General features: G+C 37.3%; 1 protein-coding gene across 1 annotated transcript in view; it reads left to right on the forward strand.

The window, feature by feature from the left end:
* Window positions 1-16,095, forward strand: part of timp2a (TIMP metallopeptidase inhibitor 2a) — a 29,233-nt gene extending 13,138 nt beyond the window's left edge. The window contains exons 2-5 of the mRNA XM_073828387.1: window positions 10,728-10,828; window positions 10,920-11,031; window positions 11,927-12,051; window positions 13,848-16,095. Of these exons, the coding sequence (XP_073684488.1) occupies window positions 10,728-10,828; window positions 10,920-11,031; window positions 11,927-12,051; window positions 13,848-14,045 (536 nt within the window). The 3' untranslated portion in view covers window positions 14,046-16,095. The remainder of the gene's footprint in view (window positions 1-10,727; window positions 10,829-10,919; window positions 11,032-11,926; window positions 12,052-13,847) is intronic.
* The last annotated feature ends 31 nt before the right edge of the window (window positions 16,096-16,126 follow it).

The raw sequence follows: 16,126 nt of genomic DNA on the forward strand, positions 1-16,126 counted from the left end.
GTGCAAAACATTAGTTGTAATGCAAAATAGCTGGGCAAACAATGCAAATAGCAAAGGCTGGGAAAACAAATCGAACGAATCGCTCTCAAATCGATTCTGAGATTAGTTTTTAACAGCAGATACCACTGCATACTTTAGACACAGTCGTACTCTGCTTGCTTCCAATTCCTTACACGCACTTGAACCTAAAATAATCATTCATAAAGTTAAAAAAGGTTGAAGCGAATTACAAGGGTGTTCACAGTGAGCTGTTTGCATTCATCTTGCCTCATAAAAGCATTTAAAACAGCGTTTTAAAATAAAACGATCGTTGTCTACACTGCCGTTTTCACTGTTTCAGAAACGAGCCACATGTGCTCTTCTTTGTGATCAGCGAATAAAAACTAGAAACTAGAAAGCGCCATCTGCTGTTAAAACCTAAGCACAGGTTCAATGAATCGCAACACATCGATTTATCGTCAAAGCCCTTTCTGTTAAAAATGTAAAAAAAAAAAAGGTTCAGAGATAGTTAGCATTAGCTAATGATCTGTTGTTCTTGAAGTGGGCTTTTTCTATAAATGTGCATTTAATGAAAACTTCAATTACATATGTAAATACCAACCAGTAATCGAAGTTGAATATTGTTCCAAACTTGACTTGACTTTGCAACACTAAAGATATTTTGAAGAATGTTTGTCTATTCGTTGAAAAAAAAAAACTTTAACTGAAAAAAGACAGACCTTTTTTACCTAAAATATCTTCTTTTGTAGTTATCCATCAGTCTTGATTTTCATGGCCAATATCAATTTAGATTTTTACATGCAAATTGGCCTATACAGACAAGATGTTTGTTTACATTATTACAGGCTGAACTCACGACCCACTCACGCATTTTAATCACGACCCAAACAAAGATGCTACATACATACAGCATGAGTAGATTCTGATTTAAATACGATTGTATAATTTCAAAATTTGAAGCAGAATGGTCAGACTTTAGCTTTGTAAAATTATGCTACATAAAACATCTACATGAAATCAAATCAGAAGCCAGGTTGAATAAGAATGCAAATTGACTCTCTGACAGTAGGTGGCGCTTATTGAACAGCAGCAATGTAGCCTTTCCTTGGTTTCTTTGGTTCCTTGGTTCCTCTCTGGCCTTAATTAATGGCGGTTTACAGACTTCATAATTTTTCCACATAAATTACGTTTTGGAAAATGATTGCAATGCAGTTTGTGCAAGTCTGGAACAGAGATCGGCTAACTGGTGCATCTCTGTTCTTTTGTGTTCAGGTCATACAGATCTGAATAACATGAGCAGGAATAAATAAAGACAGAATTTTCATTTTAAGATGAACTTTCTCTTAATAGGTTCTTATGTGACACTTAAAGTGCTAATAAACAATAAGTGAAAAACATCCAATCAGCTAAAACTTCTACTGGGTCGTCAGACCTCCTTTTTGAATTAACCACATCCCTGGGTTGTACTCAGAAGTTTCGTGATGTTGGTAACAGAGCGCTCTCTCAGACTAATGAGTGACGTCTACAGAGTCAGGCAGTAGCCACTGTGTTTCTACTCCTCACTGTGGGATGCTCTCACAATCCTTTGGAGACTTTCTTGATTACTTCACCAGGAGAAGCGAGGCCTCCATGCCCTCAAAACGTTTTTAGCCTAGCATTAGGCATCTGGAATTTTAGGTGCAAAACAGCTTGTGTTGTAGCTTGACCTACTTTAACACTGGAAGCACGATAAACTGGCTTTAGAATACGACTATATTGATCTTTAGTTCTGGCACAGTGCTATCATGCCCTATAGCTCAGAAAACCTTGACATATGCAGAAAAGCATGCAACTTGGACAGGAGGGAGGAGGGGGGCTATCGTTAACTTTAAGAGCAACGAGCCCTTCATATTTGCGTCTTTTCCAGCCCATAAAGTGAACCCATGGGTGTATAATAATGGCTGTGAGTGTGCATACGTGTGTGTGTGTTTTCCTTTTTCTAGTTATTTTATGTCCCTGCATCCTATATCCCCCGACTCATATTTTCCATGGTGAGCAAGTGCCTCAAAAACTGCAACCGTTACACTTTGTTTTTCCATTTCTATCTCCTGTGATACCATTCATCTATTTTTCATCCTCACATTTGAAGGAATAGTTCGGTCATCATTTACTCACCCACAAAAAGAGTTATTTATAACAGAACATCCAAGCTGCTCTTTTCTATACAATTAAAACGAATGCTGACCAATATTTTCAGTTTGATCATGGTTTTTTGGAGCTTGACAGCTCTACTGAGGAGTGGTAACATTCTTCAAAAGTAAAGAAATAAAGACATGAGAGTCAGTAAATGACAGAATTTTCAATTTTGCGTGAACTATCCCTTTAACCTCAATTAGCCCTGAGAGTTTAAGTAGCGAGTCTAATTCGACTTGTAAAATCTAGTTTGTCTCATAAACTGTGCTCCATTTGTATCTCCGTTTCATTGCTGCGTTTGCTTAAGTAGTTTTGCAGAAATGTTCCTGAGCATACCTCGATTAAAACAAGCTGTCCTAACAAAATACACAGCCGATCCAAACAGCTGGCAGAGCAAATCGATGCTACGGAAAGACTGCCTGTTTATGAAAGTACAGGGTGGGGTTAAGGAGGAGCCGCCCAGCTAATATGTTAATGCTTCATACCTCTTCAAACTGACCTCAGGTCAGTTTTCTGAATATGTTTTTTCTTTGCTTAAACAGAGGAGATGTGGGTAGGCCGTAACTTCAGCAGCTGTAATTGGAAGCCGGATTTACAAGACAGCTGCTGCTGATGAAGGTCTACTTGAAAAGTTGTCTTGATTCATTTTCATCTGCAGTTGATTAACATGAAACTGCGCACAGTAAATCTTCTCCTTTTTTAGAGCTGTTTTTGTTTTTTCTGGGCTCGTTCGACAGGACAGCTTTCAGACACTCATAAGCTCACTGAACGAGGGTAGGAATGTCATTTGCTCAAAAATGGGTCGCTGACTTATTTGCGTGGAAAAAACAGTGATAAATGCAAATAATAAAATGGAGCTAACCATTTAATTGTGCATAAATAAATAGGGTTTTCCTTTTTTTAGCAGTAAGATTTGTACTGTTTTTTTTTTAAAGAAGTCTCTTCTGCTTACCAAGTCTGCATTTATTTGATCCAAAGTACAGCAAAAACAATAACAATCTTAAGTAGTTTTACTATTTAAAATAACTGTTTTCTATTTGAATATATTTTAAAATAATTATTCCTGTGATTTCAAAGCTGAATTTTAAGCATCACTACTCCAGTCACATGTTCTCTCACAGAGAGAACAACAGCATTTATCCGAAGTAGAAATAGAAATCTATCATCACTTTTGATCAATTTAAAGCATCCTTGCTAAATGAAGTATTAATGTCTATAATTTATTTCCAGAAAACTCCAAACTACTCAATGCTTTTGAATGGTATAGTGTATCATGTTACAAATGTTTTTTATTTCAGATAAATGCTGATATTTGGATCCTTCTATAAATCAAATAATCTTGAAAAAATGTACTCAACTGTTTTAAATATTGATAATAATAATGATAATAACAGCAAATCAGCATATTAGAATGATTTGTGAAGGATCATGTGACACCGAAGACTGGAGTAATGAAGCTAAAAATTCAGCTTTGATCAGGAATAAATTACATTCGAAAATATATTCAAATAGAAAGCAGTCATTTTAAATAGTAAAAATATTTAACATTTTTTTTTTTAATAAAATGTGCTGTATTTTGGATCAAATAAATGCAGGCTTGGTGAGCAGAAGAAAATTCTTCAAAAACAAGTTTTTTAAGTTAACATTTTTACTGAACTCAAAACGTACACTAAAAAAGTTGTTTCAACTTAAAAAAGTGTACATGACAACTTGGATATTTGAGTTGAGTGAACAGAAATTTAAGGCACCACGAACGCTTACTTTTTTTATGTTAAAACAACTTTTTTTTTACAGTGCACTAGTGTTTAAAAGTTGGGGGTTAGTAAGATTTTTAAATGTTCTTGAAAAAAGTCTCTTGTGCTTGCCTAAGCTGCATTTATTTGGTCAAAAATGCTGTCAGAAATATTACAATTTCAAAAGTTTTCTCTTTTAAAATGTAATTTATTCCTGTGATGGCAAAGCTGAATTTTCAGCACCATTACTCCAGTTTTCAGTGTCACATGATTCTACAGAAATCAGTCTAATATGCTAATTTGCTGCTCCAGAAACAATTATTATTAGCAATGTTGAAAACAGTTGTGCTGCTTAATGTTTTTGTTAAAACCATGAACAACTATATCAATCTCTGATGAATATAAAGTTCAAAATGACAGCATGTATTTGAAATATACTTTTTAGTAGCAATGTAAAAGTTTTTACTGTCACTTTTGATCAAATTAATGCAAAAAACTTTTGAATGGTAGTGTACACCATTTAAAAATTACTCCATTTAGTTTGAAGTTTGTAAAACATTTGAAATGTATAAATCTTGGGTCCACCAGCTAGACTAGCACCAAAACTATACTAACATGCATAACAGCCAGTTCATACTAGTCTAAGCTGGTCTTTCCAGCAAGGTCAAATTAGGCAGATGCCAACATGGACATGTTGTGTGTCATTTCCCTCATCCATAAAAGCTGTGAACAAAATAAAATACAGACTACATTACAAAACACAGTTTAAATATGGGTTTGGAACTGCACTGGGTCTTTTATTGTTAATATAGCCAAACCAGTTGGGATAGACAATGCATAAATAAAGGACAACAAAACTTTGTCATTGGTGCTGTGAAGTTGGTTCACTTTTGTGCAATGCGCATGTGACGTTCCCACGAAATACCCCAGAAACTTAAAATATCTGTTCCCCTTTCTTGTTCTTGCCAGAGGCACTGCCAACACAAATAAATGTTGCATATTGACACTGCTCCTCATTTTAGGTCACCAAATGGCTATGTACACTGTGGACATGGGAAGGACTGGATATTTTTAGGTGAATAAGGTGAATATCTTGCAAAAAGTGTGACTTCCAGTATATATCTGGACAATTTAGCAAACTGTTTGCCAAGCAGCGACACAGTCCACCCATTTACTGAGACAATTTTAGCTTTAAGGGCAACATTAGGCTGTAATCGTTTCCTCGTTGGTTTACTAGGCAAATGCAGACAAGATCAACAGGTAAACAACACCATTTTATAGCGATAGCTCATAAGCAATACTTCATTTCACAGCCTAGTGGTGAAGTGTGATTCATAAGTAGATTGATGAATATCCTGTAAAGCACATAATTATGAATATACAATGATTTCCACTAGCATTTGACAACTAGAAAGCATCTAAATGCTTGAAAAGAATGTTCTAGAATGTAAAAACCAAACAAACGTCTTTGTTTTGTGCTGTTTCTTTAAAATGCCACTTTATGGTTTTATAGTTAGTTACACAACTCTCTAGAATACTTGATTCTGATTGGTCAATCATTCAGCACTCAAATATTTTTGCATAATGACTGCTAAACTATATAACTGACCATTGTTCCACCATGTGACCATAGTGATATATCAATATTTCATGTCCATTTGTTTACTTGTTTGGTAAGCAACCATATATAGCATGGGGAAAATGTGTGGAGAATATTAATTTGGTCTTTATTGCAAAATAAACCCCTTCAGAATTACCTAATCACCCTATCAGTGTTTTTGCAATCATGGTTTCTGATGCCATACACTATTGTTTACATATAAGACACTTCTGCATTTTTTTGCTGTGGTTTAAAGGAACAGTTCTGTCATTAAGTTAATCTAACATTGTCTTTTGTGGAACACAAAATAATATATTTTGATAAATGTGATGTTTTTTGTTTATATCCTGAAAGTTGATGGGATCTAGTGTTGTTTTAGACCATTTGACTAAGGATTTTGTCACATAGAACAATGATCTTTGACTAATTCTCAACTTCCCTTGTCAGTCAGTAGCATACACTCAAAAATAAAGGTGCTTTAAAAGGTTCTTCACAGCAGTGCCATAGAAGAACCATTTTGGTTCCACGAAGAACCATTCAGTCAAAGGTTTTTTAAAGAACCATCTCTTTTTTTACCTTTTTATAATTTGAAAAACCTTCTTTCGCCACAAAGAACCTTTTATGAAACAGAAAGGTTCTTCAGATGTTAAAGGTTCTTTATGGAACCATTTAAACAAAAATTGTTCTTCTATGGCATCACAAAGTATCTTTAGTGTACAATAAATTTTGCCTAACTACATTAAAGACAGATAAAACATCAGTAAAATAGAAATTAGTAGAGCTTATCACAACAATAAAGCATGAAATCATTGTATAAGTTGTGCTCCACTAGCTTAAGCAGCAGAGTTTGTATTCATGTGATACACAGTTTATATTAGAAGGTTTGCAGATGTTTACTCTTTTGTCAAAGTAAAGCTGTCTGGATGGGGAGGACACTGCTGAAGTTTATGGTTATGGAGGGTGAGGAGTTTTGTGGAGTTATAGAGATGCTTCTTTTCGTTCCATTCTATGTTTCCGTGCAGTACTTCGGTGAAAAATAACAGCCATTTAAAAATGATTTAGGAAAATAAGGGTGAGTATAAAAGGCAAGAGAATGAATGAGTCAGCGCAAGGTTGTCATGTGTCAGCTTCTCTAGAGGAGGCGTCTCTGCCACATGTTGGCTGACCTGACAAAGAGAGCTAAAGAAATGCTGGACAGCTGCAAACGCTCAACTTGCAGGAAATGGGATTTGGGTTTGGGGGCATGACTCTCTTTATATGAGAGAGACCTCTCGCTGCTGTTTAGACAAGGCCTCAGATGAGAGGTGGCATGGAGAAAGTCATGTGCCTTTTCATCTTTTTATGATGACGTGACAGAATCTCTACAGGCCTTGTGCCTGTAGTCCAACTAGTGGTGGAAAAACATTTGAGAATATTCAACACTCAAAAAGTCATTCTTTGGCTGAACTTGATTTAGTTGTTGACAGTGTTTTTTAAACTTTGGAAATGGGTTTTCTTAACATGAAATTAAACTGTAAACTGAAACTAGACTGGAAACATAACTGAATTGAGTAAAACGATACAATGACATCTATATATCATCTTGCAGTTAAAGTCTAGCTAAGAGCAGTGCATGTTAGCATGATAAATGTGGGTTTTTACCAGCCTAAGCGCAAGCTCACCACAATGGTAACCCAACATAACAAACTTCTCTATATTTCAACATAATGATAAGAACTAAGAAGTCTCTCATTTCTCATCGTGTTAAAAACAGTTTAAGCAACACAAGACAACATTTACTCACCTCATTCAGTCCAGTGCAAAGTATGCTAGGAACTGGAAATCCCCTGCCTAGTAGCAATGCTACGCTAACTGAAATTGTTCATTTAGTCCCAACAAGGCAAGTCAGACACTCTGCAGCCATCTTGGAAATGCCCTCAGACATCTATTTTCAGTCATGCAAGTTCAGCTTCAGAAAATCTTTGAAATTGTTGAATAAAATAACAATTCAAATAAAGAATAAAATGTGATAGGAATAATTTTACTGCTATATCCAACTTATTTTTCCTGTAAGAGTGGGCATGGACTTTTGTAAATTTTATTGTTTTTTTTTAAGTTTTGCTGCTTCATATTAAAATTAGTTTCTTACCACATTATTTTAATGTATTATCTTGCAAACAGTGCAAACAGTTTTACCGTTTACTGCCCATTCTTCTTGTTATTCTCGTTATTCTTCTTGTTATTTCCTTATAGTGGCTAATAAACAGGAATTTTGCCCATAGGCTGGTCTCTTTCATTCATATTATCCACCTTATTCTTCAATGCGGAAATAAGCCTATGGGCGAGACTTTAGGGAAATAACAAGTGTCAATGAGTATCAGTGTGCCTTAAACGGTAAAACTGTTTGTACTACAAACCAGTGTTCTCATAATTATACAATACATTAAAATAATGTGGTAAGACACACCAATTTGCAATATCAACCAGCAAAACAAGTTGTTCTGTACAGCTAAAAATAACCGGTCGCGGATGAGACTGGAAGCCAGACCCATAAATTGGCCACGCCAACTCTTACGTCAAAAAAAGTGGATATGTTACAAGTTTAATCAAGCCTTCTTCCCTTATAATGTTTCTGGTAAATTTCTGTTTTACACATTTAATAGATTTCATGGTAGGAAAATATTGGGTCTAATTTACTAACCATGTGTATGCAAAACAAATTTGTACATGAAATGTGTATGAATTAATACACAGATCAGCAATAAACAGTCTAGTGGTAGAATTTTTATTAGGCATATGAGAGGTTTTGGGTTCTAATCTGCCTTTGTATAAAAAATTTTTCTTTTATTAAGATCAGAGATGTTTATCAGTGATCGTATATCAAGAGCAGGCACACGTTTGTGTGTATTTTGCCAGAATTAATAGATAGTCTCCGCAACATTTATGCGAAAGATTGAAGTGCTCCTGTGTGAAGACCGTGGAGGCCACCACTGAATAAAAAATAAAGAAGGTAATTGCGACTTTTATCAAAATTGTAAGATATAAACCATAGACTGTAAAAAAATATGGACGTAGTGTTGGTGGCGTCACCCGTAGGTTTCTGAAGAGCATGTTTGAAGCTCATAGTGGCCGGGAGTTGGCCGTCGCCATCTTTGAATCGCGTCACCGCGCGTCACTCCCGGGTTAATCAAAAATGGGCAATATTGCGGGACATGGGTGGATCTGGTTGCTAAAACTATGCCCGCCTAGCACAACAGTGGCAATCCACCTGTCACTCAAGTGGCCGCGCCATTAATTACGCAGAACTTTAAGGCTTATGCCGCCTTCCAGGCAACCTTTTACCCGTGAAATTGCACTGGAGCTGCAGTCAAACCCGTGACTTCCCACTCGTGAACTCGTACTAGATCGATGTACTCCCAGTTCCGAGTTCTGACGGCACATAACCCACGAAACAACAGTGACACCCCCTATGGGTGCAGTGTTTATGCAAGTGGTACATGGAAAAATATACTTTAGGACAATATAACATTGCAATCAAATTAATAAAAATATATTAATAATAAATGCGCTTAGGCAGTTTGGCGTGACTTGCCTGGAATGCTACAAAGTCGTGAGTCGTGGTTTGAAGTTGTGAATTACGGGCTCAAAAACCTGCCTGGAACACAGGTAATATAACTTTCACCGTTTCCCCCTCACAGTTGACATGAAGGGCAAAATTAGCTATATAAACCAAAATCACTTTTTGTACCAGGCTGTAAACATTTTTTTCGGCTGTAAAGTTGGCCATTTTAAAATGGGGAGTCTATGGGATTGACTCCCTTTTGGAGCCAGTCTCTAGCGGCCAGTCGATGAATTGCAGTCTAAGTCACTTCCACGTTGGTTTCAATAGACAGAGCGGGAGATTGCCGCTTGATATAAACTCGTGATTGCGTGTTATAAAGTCAGAATTGTGAGATGTAAACTTGCAACTGCGAGAAGTAAAGTCAGAATTGCAAAATAAAAACTCACAATTCTGACTTTTCTTGCAATTTACGAGTTTGTATCTCATCTCATGCCACATTCCAGGCAACCCGTTACCTGTTTTTTTCAACCTTCTACCCGTGAAAGTGCACTAGAACGGCAGTCAAACCTGTGAACTCATACTAGATCGATATGCTCCCAGTTCCTTTGACGCTTTGACGTCACATAGCCCGCGAAACAACAATGGCAGCCCCTACGGATGCAGTGTTTATGCAGTTTGGCGTGACTTGCCTGGAATGCCACAAAGTAGTGAGTTGAGCCTCAAAAATCTGCCTGGAACACAGCATCAGTTCTGAGAAAAAAGTCACAATTGCAAGGTATATAAAATGAGTTTGCATTTCACATTTCTGACTTTATAACTCGCAATTGTGAGTTTATATCATAATTCTGAGAAAAAAGTATCACACAATTCTTAGATGTAAACTCGCTATTTTTTTTATTTTTTTATTCAGTGGTGGAAACGGGCTTCCACAGAAGACTGTGCATTCTGTCACTAAAAACATTGCAACAAACATTCAGCATGATTTCTAAAGCAACAGATTCCTGTGCCAAATCGCATCTTATTAAACAGAAACGAATGTCATATGTTTCATCTGCATTAGGTACGTCCATGCTGTGAAATGTTTGAAAAAAATGGTAATGACAATATCCTGGCAAAAAAGTGTTGGGGATGGATGAATGGTGGAGACTTAAGTACATAGATCATTTTCGTAAATAATTTTAATCTTTTTTCCTTTTTAATTTTCAACCATATTTTTACCATAATAGAAAGGTAGATGACATACAGCTAGTTTTTAAAGGTAGTAACTTTGATAAATCCTTAGGAAGTGCATCCACCTTTTGTAAGCTTTATGGGTCTGGCTTCCGTTCTCATAACAGCTTGTTTTGCTGCTTGATATTGCAAATTGGTGTGTCTTACCATATTATTTTAATGCATTGTGTTAATTATAAACACACTGGTTTGTAGTGCAAACAGTGTTACCATTTACTGAACGTTCTTCTTCTTCTTGTTATTTCCTCATAGTGGCTAATGAACTGGAAATCTCACCCATAGGCTTATTTCCACTTTAAAGAATAGGGTGGATGCTAAAAATCTTTTATTAAAATTGTGTGAGTGAAAATTAGTCTAAAGACTAGTCTCATTTTGACTCCCAATTTTGATAAAAGCTTTCTTTGGCAGTTGGCTCATGAAATTAACATTTATATTCATCTTTTCTCTGCAGTAATCAGGGCCAAGGTGGTTGGAAAGAAAGAAGTGGATTCTGGGAATGATATTTATGGGAACCCTATCAAGAGGATCCAATATGAGATTAAGCAGATCAAGGTGAGGGATGAAGATGACAGCTGTTATTCAAATCTAACCGACAATGAAAATGTCTTGCATTAAATAAAACGATTTTGTTGTGCTCTCTCAGATGTTCAAAGGGCCGGATCGCCACATCGACGTGATCTTCACCGCGCCGTCATCTGCAGTGTGTGGGGTGACGAATTTGGACACTAATGGCAAGAAGGAGTACCTCATCTCAGGTAAAAGACTGTAATTTCATTACAGCTGTTGTTTTTGGTCAAATAAATGTACAGTCTAACCACACAATGCTATTGGTTACTGCCTTCACAGCAGAGCACTTGCCAGTTGGCACATGCTTCACTCAAGGCAATCCGTTTTCAGACAGGACAGAAGTTTACAAACCGTGACTTACTGATGTACAATGTGCTGAATTTACAGCTGGGTTTCAGTACTCTAATGAACTTGCTGAGCAGGCAACTCTGAGGGGAAAAAACAGAATATAAAAGAACGTCAAAAGATGAACACAGACAACTTCTGGTTTCCCCATCTCAAACCATTCCAGCAGAGCCCAAATTACAGAGTTGACAAGGCAGAGGTCTGTGGAGGGTAGCAATTGCCTTTAAAGCTGAAGTTTTAGAGGAGGAGGGGAGGTAAAATAATGAGAGAGCTGATCCTGTAGTGCGGAGTAACTGCTGAGGTTGTGTTTTCAAGGCACACATTCCCTTCTCCACACTACCCAGGTTTCAGATTGTAACCGGAGTAGACCTTCAGAAACTTCAAAAATAGAAACCATCTTGAGGTTGTTTATGTCATTGTATTTGTACGTTCCCTCCCATTTTGTGAAGTCCCAAATTGCGGTTAGCTACTCCTATTCTCCACCATCAGAGTTCACAAGCTTTTGCATGTAGTGTTTTTCACCAAATCTGCGCTTTGACTCTGCAGTGACCTCTATAATGTGGTTCAGTCATAATACACAACAATAGATGACTAACAGAAGGGCTCGGTTTATAAACGTGGCAACTTATTATCGTGTTCTCGCGTGCTGTTATTTTGGCTGTTGGGCCTTGTTGTTCCCGTGACTATCAGATGTTCAAAGATTGTTCAGATTGTTGTGTCTGCACATTGTGTTTCCAGGCAAGGCGGAGGTCAACGGCAAAATGCACGTGACTCTGTGTGATCTCATCATGCCCTGGGAATCCATGAGTGCCACCCAGAAGAAGAGCCTCAGTCAGCGCTACCAGATGGGGTGTGACTGCAAGGTGACTATATTTCTCCTTTGGACATATAATAATCATCGCTGTGGAACGTGCTGTCAACCTGGATTCTGCACTTCAGAATTCAGAATTTGAAGAATAAGATGTTTCTTTCTGTCTGTCTGTCTATCTATCTATCTATGTATCTGTCTGTCATATAATATACATTTAATAATCATTACTGTGGAACGTGCTGTCAACATGGATTCTGCACTTCAGAATTTGAATAGGATGTTTCTTTCTTTCTGATCTGTCTGTCTGTCTATCTATCTATCATCTGTCTGTCCATCTGATAGATATATAGATAGAGAGAGAGACAGATAGACAGTCAGACAGATAGACAGACAAATAAAAATATAGATAGATAGACAGACAGACAGACAGACAGAAAGATAGACAAACGGGTGGACTGAAAGTCTGTCTATATTTCTATTCAGTTTGTCTGTCTTTCTATCAGTCTATCTTTCTGTCCATCTGTCTGTCTACCTATCTGTCTATCTATCCATCTGTCTGGCTATCATCTATCTGTCTGTCTGTCTATCTATCTATCTATCTTTATATTCATTTGTCTATCTATCTATCTATCTATCTATCTATCTATCTATCTATCTATCTATCTATCTATCTGTCTGTCTGTCTGTCTGTCTACCCATCCATCATGCATTTCCTCATTCATCCATCCATCCACCCTGTCTGTCTGTCTACCTGTCTATCTATCATCTGCCCGTCCATCCGTCTATCTATCTATCATCTGTCCATGCACCGTCTGTCTATCTTTCCATTTGTCTGTCTTTCTGTCTGTCTATCCTTCTTTCTTTCTGTATATCTATATATCTGTCTGTCTGTCTATCTATCTATCTGTCTATCTGTCTGTCTGTCTGTCTGTCTGTCTGTCTATCTATCTATCTATCTATCTATCCATCCTGTCTGTCTATCTATCTATCTATCTTTATATTCATTTGTCTATCTATCTATCTATCTATCTATCTATCTATCTATCTATCTATCTATCTATCTGTCTGTCTGTCTGTCTGTCTACCCATCCATCATGCATTTCCTCATTCATCCATCCATCCACCCTGTCTGTCTGTCTACCTGTCTATCTATCATCTGCCCGTCCATCCGTCTATCTATCTATCATCTGTCCATGCACCGTCTGTCTATCTTTCCATTTGTCTGTCTTTCTGTCTGTCTATCCTTCTTTCTTTCTGTATATCTATATATCTGTCTGTCTGTCTGTCTGTCTATCTATCTGTCTATCTGTCTGTCTGTCTGTCTGTCTGTCTATCTATCTATCTATCTATCCATCCTGTCTATCTCTCATACATCTATCTGTCTACCGTTCCATCATCCATCCATCTATCCATCTGTCTACCTTTCTATTTGTCTGTATCTTTCTATCTGCCTATCTGTCTTTCTATTTATCTATCTGTCCATCCATCCATACTATCTCTATCATCTGTATCCATCCGTCTGTCTGTCTGTCTACCTTTCTATTTGTCTATCTTGCTATCCGTCTGTCTGTCTTTCTATCTGCCTGTCTATCTATCTATCATGCATCCATTCATCCATCACTCTGTCTTTATATACGTCTATCTTTCTATCTGTCTATCCATATAATTATCTGTCTATTCATTCTTCTACCCATCCATTGATGGAAGTACCATTGTCTATCTAGCTATGTTATAGCTAATATTTATAAAATATAATTGTAGCTTAATTGTAGCATTCGCATATCTATATACTTTGTTTAAAAATCATCAGTATCACATCCTGTTAACAAACTTTGTTGTTGCATCCAGATTACACGCTGTGCGACCTTCCCGTGCGAGATCAGCGCCCCAGAGGAGTGCCTGTGGACAGATTGGGTGACGGAGAAGATAATTCACGGACGCCAGTCCGACCACTACGCCTGCATCAAGAGAGGAGACGGCTCTTGCGCCTGGTACCGTGGAGTCGCGCCACCCAAGAAAGAGTTTCTGGATGTGGAAGACCCTTAAAGTATCTCCCTCCACTCTCCACATCACCCAATCTGAGATTCTTACAAATATCATAGATAAGGTGTAAGTTAATATCGACATAAAGACAAAACTACCAAATTGAAATTGAAACGGCTAGATTAGTGTACAGTCTTCATTAGATATCGTAACATGAGACAGAATGGAGCGAAAGTAACAAACCCACATAAGGCTGGCACCCAGAAAACACTCCCCATCGTGTGAGGGACAATCTTTAAAATGAGAGCACTTTCTGCCCCCCAATACAGCGCTTAGATTTCTCTCTGCATAAAGGACTCTGCATAAAGGAAACTGCAATCTCATTTTCGCATTTTCAATTTCTGGTCCAAACCCACACGGGGTGGTAGTGAAAGTATTACTTTTGAAGGTAGTGTAATTTCCCAACGCCTTGCCAATTGGTCCACTCAGATAAATGGTGAGGCAGGACTTCCCAGATAGTTCAAAGATGTGCGGGGACCTGGAAAGAACTTGGGGTTTGGGGAAAAAAAAAGAAAAAGAAAATTAAAGACCAAAGTCAATGTCGCTAGGCATGAATTTGTGACAGAAACAAAATTGTGCTGCTGACCAAATTTCAGAATGTTGAACTGTTGTATATGAAGCTGTTCTTCATTTCTCTTCCACTGTTTTTCATCACGGCGTATCCTTCGCATATACGAAAAATGAAGGAATAACAATGTAAACGTCTATTATTCAGTTCTAGAGCTCACAATTAGTTAGCAATATACAGTAAATTCCTCTCCAATTCGATTTTGTCATGCACATCCCTAATTTGTTTTGTCAATATGTCTGTTTACCTTTCTGAACCTTGTCTCGAAATGCCCACAACGAGTCCAATTTATGCATTTACTCCTCCGTTAATAGTTCAGTGATGATACTATTTGAACTTGTTGCACTTTTTAAAAACAAAACCAAGAGGACCGTCTCCTCTTTTTTTGTAATTCTCATTTTCAATGCTTTTGTTATTGATTTGCAAATGCTTCAGTTATCTAAGGTCCTAGTGAGCCGTTTTATCTTCCGTATTGTTCTTATTAGATTATGTACCCGAAGAGGTACATAAGACTTTAGTTGCCATGGTAATGGGAAGACCCTTCGTTTTGCCCTAGAGTAAAACAAGGCTGATTGGATTGGCATGCAAAGACACAGGCCTATAGCATGCGCTGAGAAAGAGGAAACAAAGAGCGAGGTTCCTTCCTCCTGTGATGTCAATAAACTCAGGAGTTTATTGGCAGCTTGAGAGGAAGGCACAGAGTTGGGTTGTTGCAAGCGTCCCCTGATTGGGCGTTGTCAAGTCACGTGATTGACTGAGGGTGAGGCGTTAGAATACTAGTTGCTAGGCGCTTCGTCAGGGTGAACCATGTGGCCCGATGTGGTCATAGTGATTGAGAGGAAGAGGGAAAAGACAGACTGAGGTTGAACTGACGAAAGCAACAATAAAAGTGTTGATCGATTTGGACGACATGCATCATAACCATTGTATAAAATCAAAGGGAGCTTTCCTATGGGTATTCGTTCAACTCACACCTTTCTATTTTGGCTATCAGTGTTCCAGCATAAATGTACGAAGCTTTTTTTTTTTTTTTGCCTAAGTGTGATTTAAATTAAGATTTTTGTTTCAGTATCCTTTCTTCATACCAGAAGCGTTGTCATAACAATTACGAATAGTCTATATAAATCTACAAGGTTAATGTTTAATATGCATCGAGCTATAACTCCTTAAACCGCTTTGTATGAATTGTTATTGAACTTTAATGGCGTAAGTTAAATGATTTTGTTTTCCACGTTTCTACTTTTTTAATGTGTTATTACCTTTGATTTATATGATCATTGTGTTATTTTTACCAGTCTTTTGTCTTTCTCTTTTATGATTTGCTGAAAAAAAGCAGGAATGTGAGACCTAGTGTCTGAACCACATGATAAAAGTTGTGGTAGAAGAACCAGACTATGCATGTCTTTGATGCTTTGTGTAATTCCCATGTGGACGTTCACTTGACGGATAAATATACAGTATTACCAAATAAAACATTAAACTACATCAGCTTGTCCCATTAGTATTTTTAAATCTA

This window comes from Garra rufa, chromosome 22, assembly GCF_049309525.1.
Source record: "Garra rufa chromosome 22, GarRuf1.0, whole genome shotgun sequence".
NCBI classification, from domain to species: Eukaryota; Metazoa; Chordata; class Actinopteri; order Cypriniformes; family Cyprinidae; genus Garra; species Garra rufa.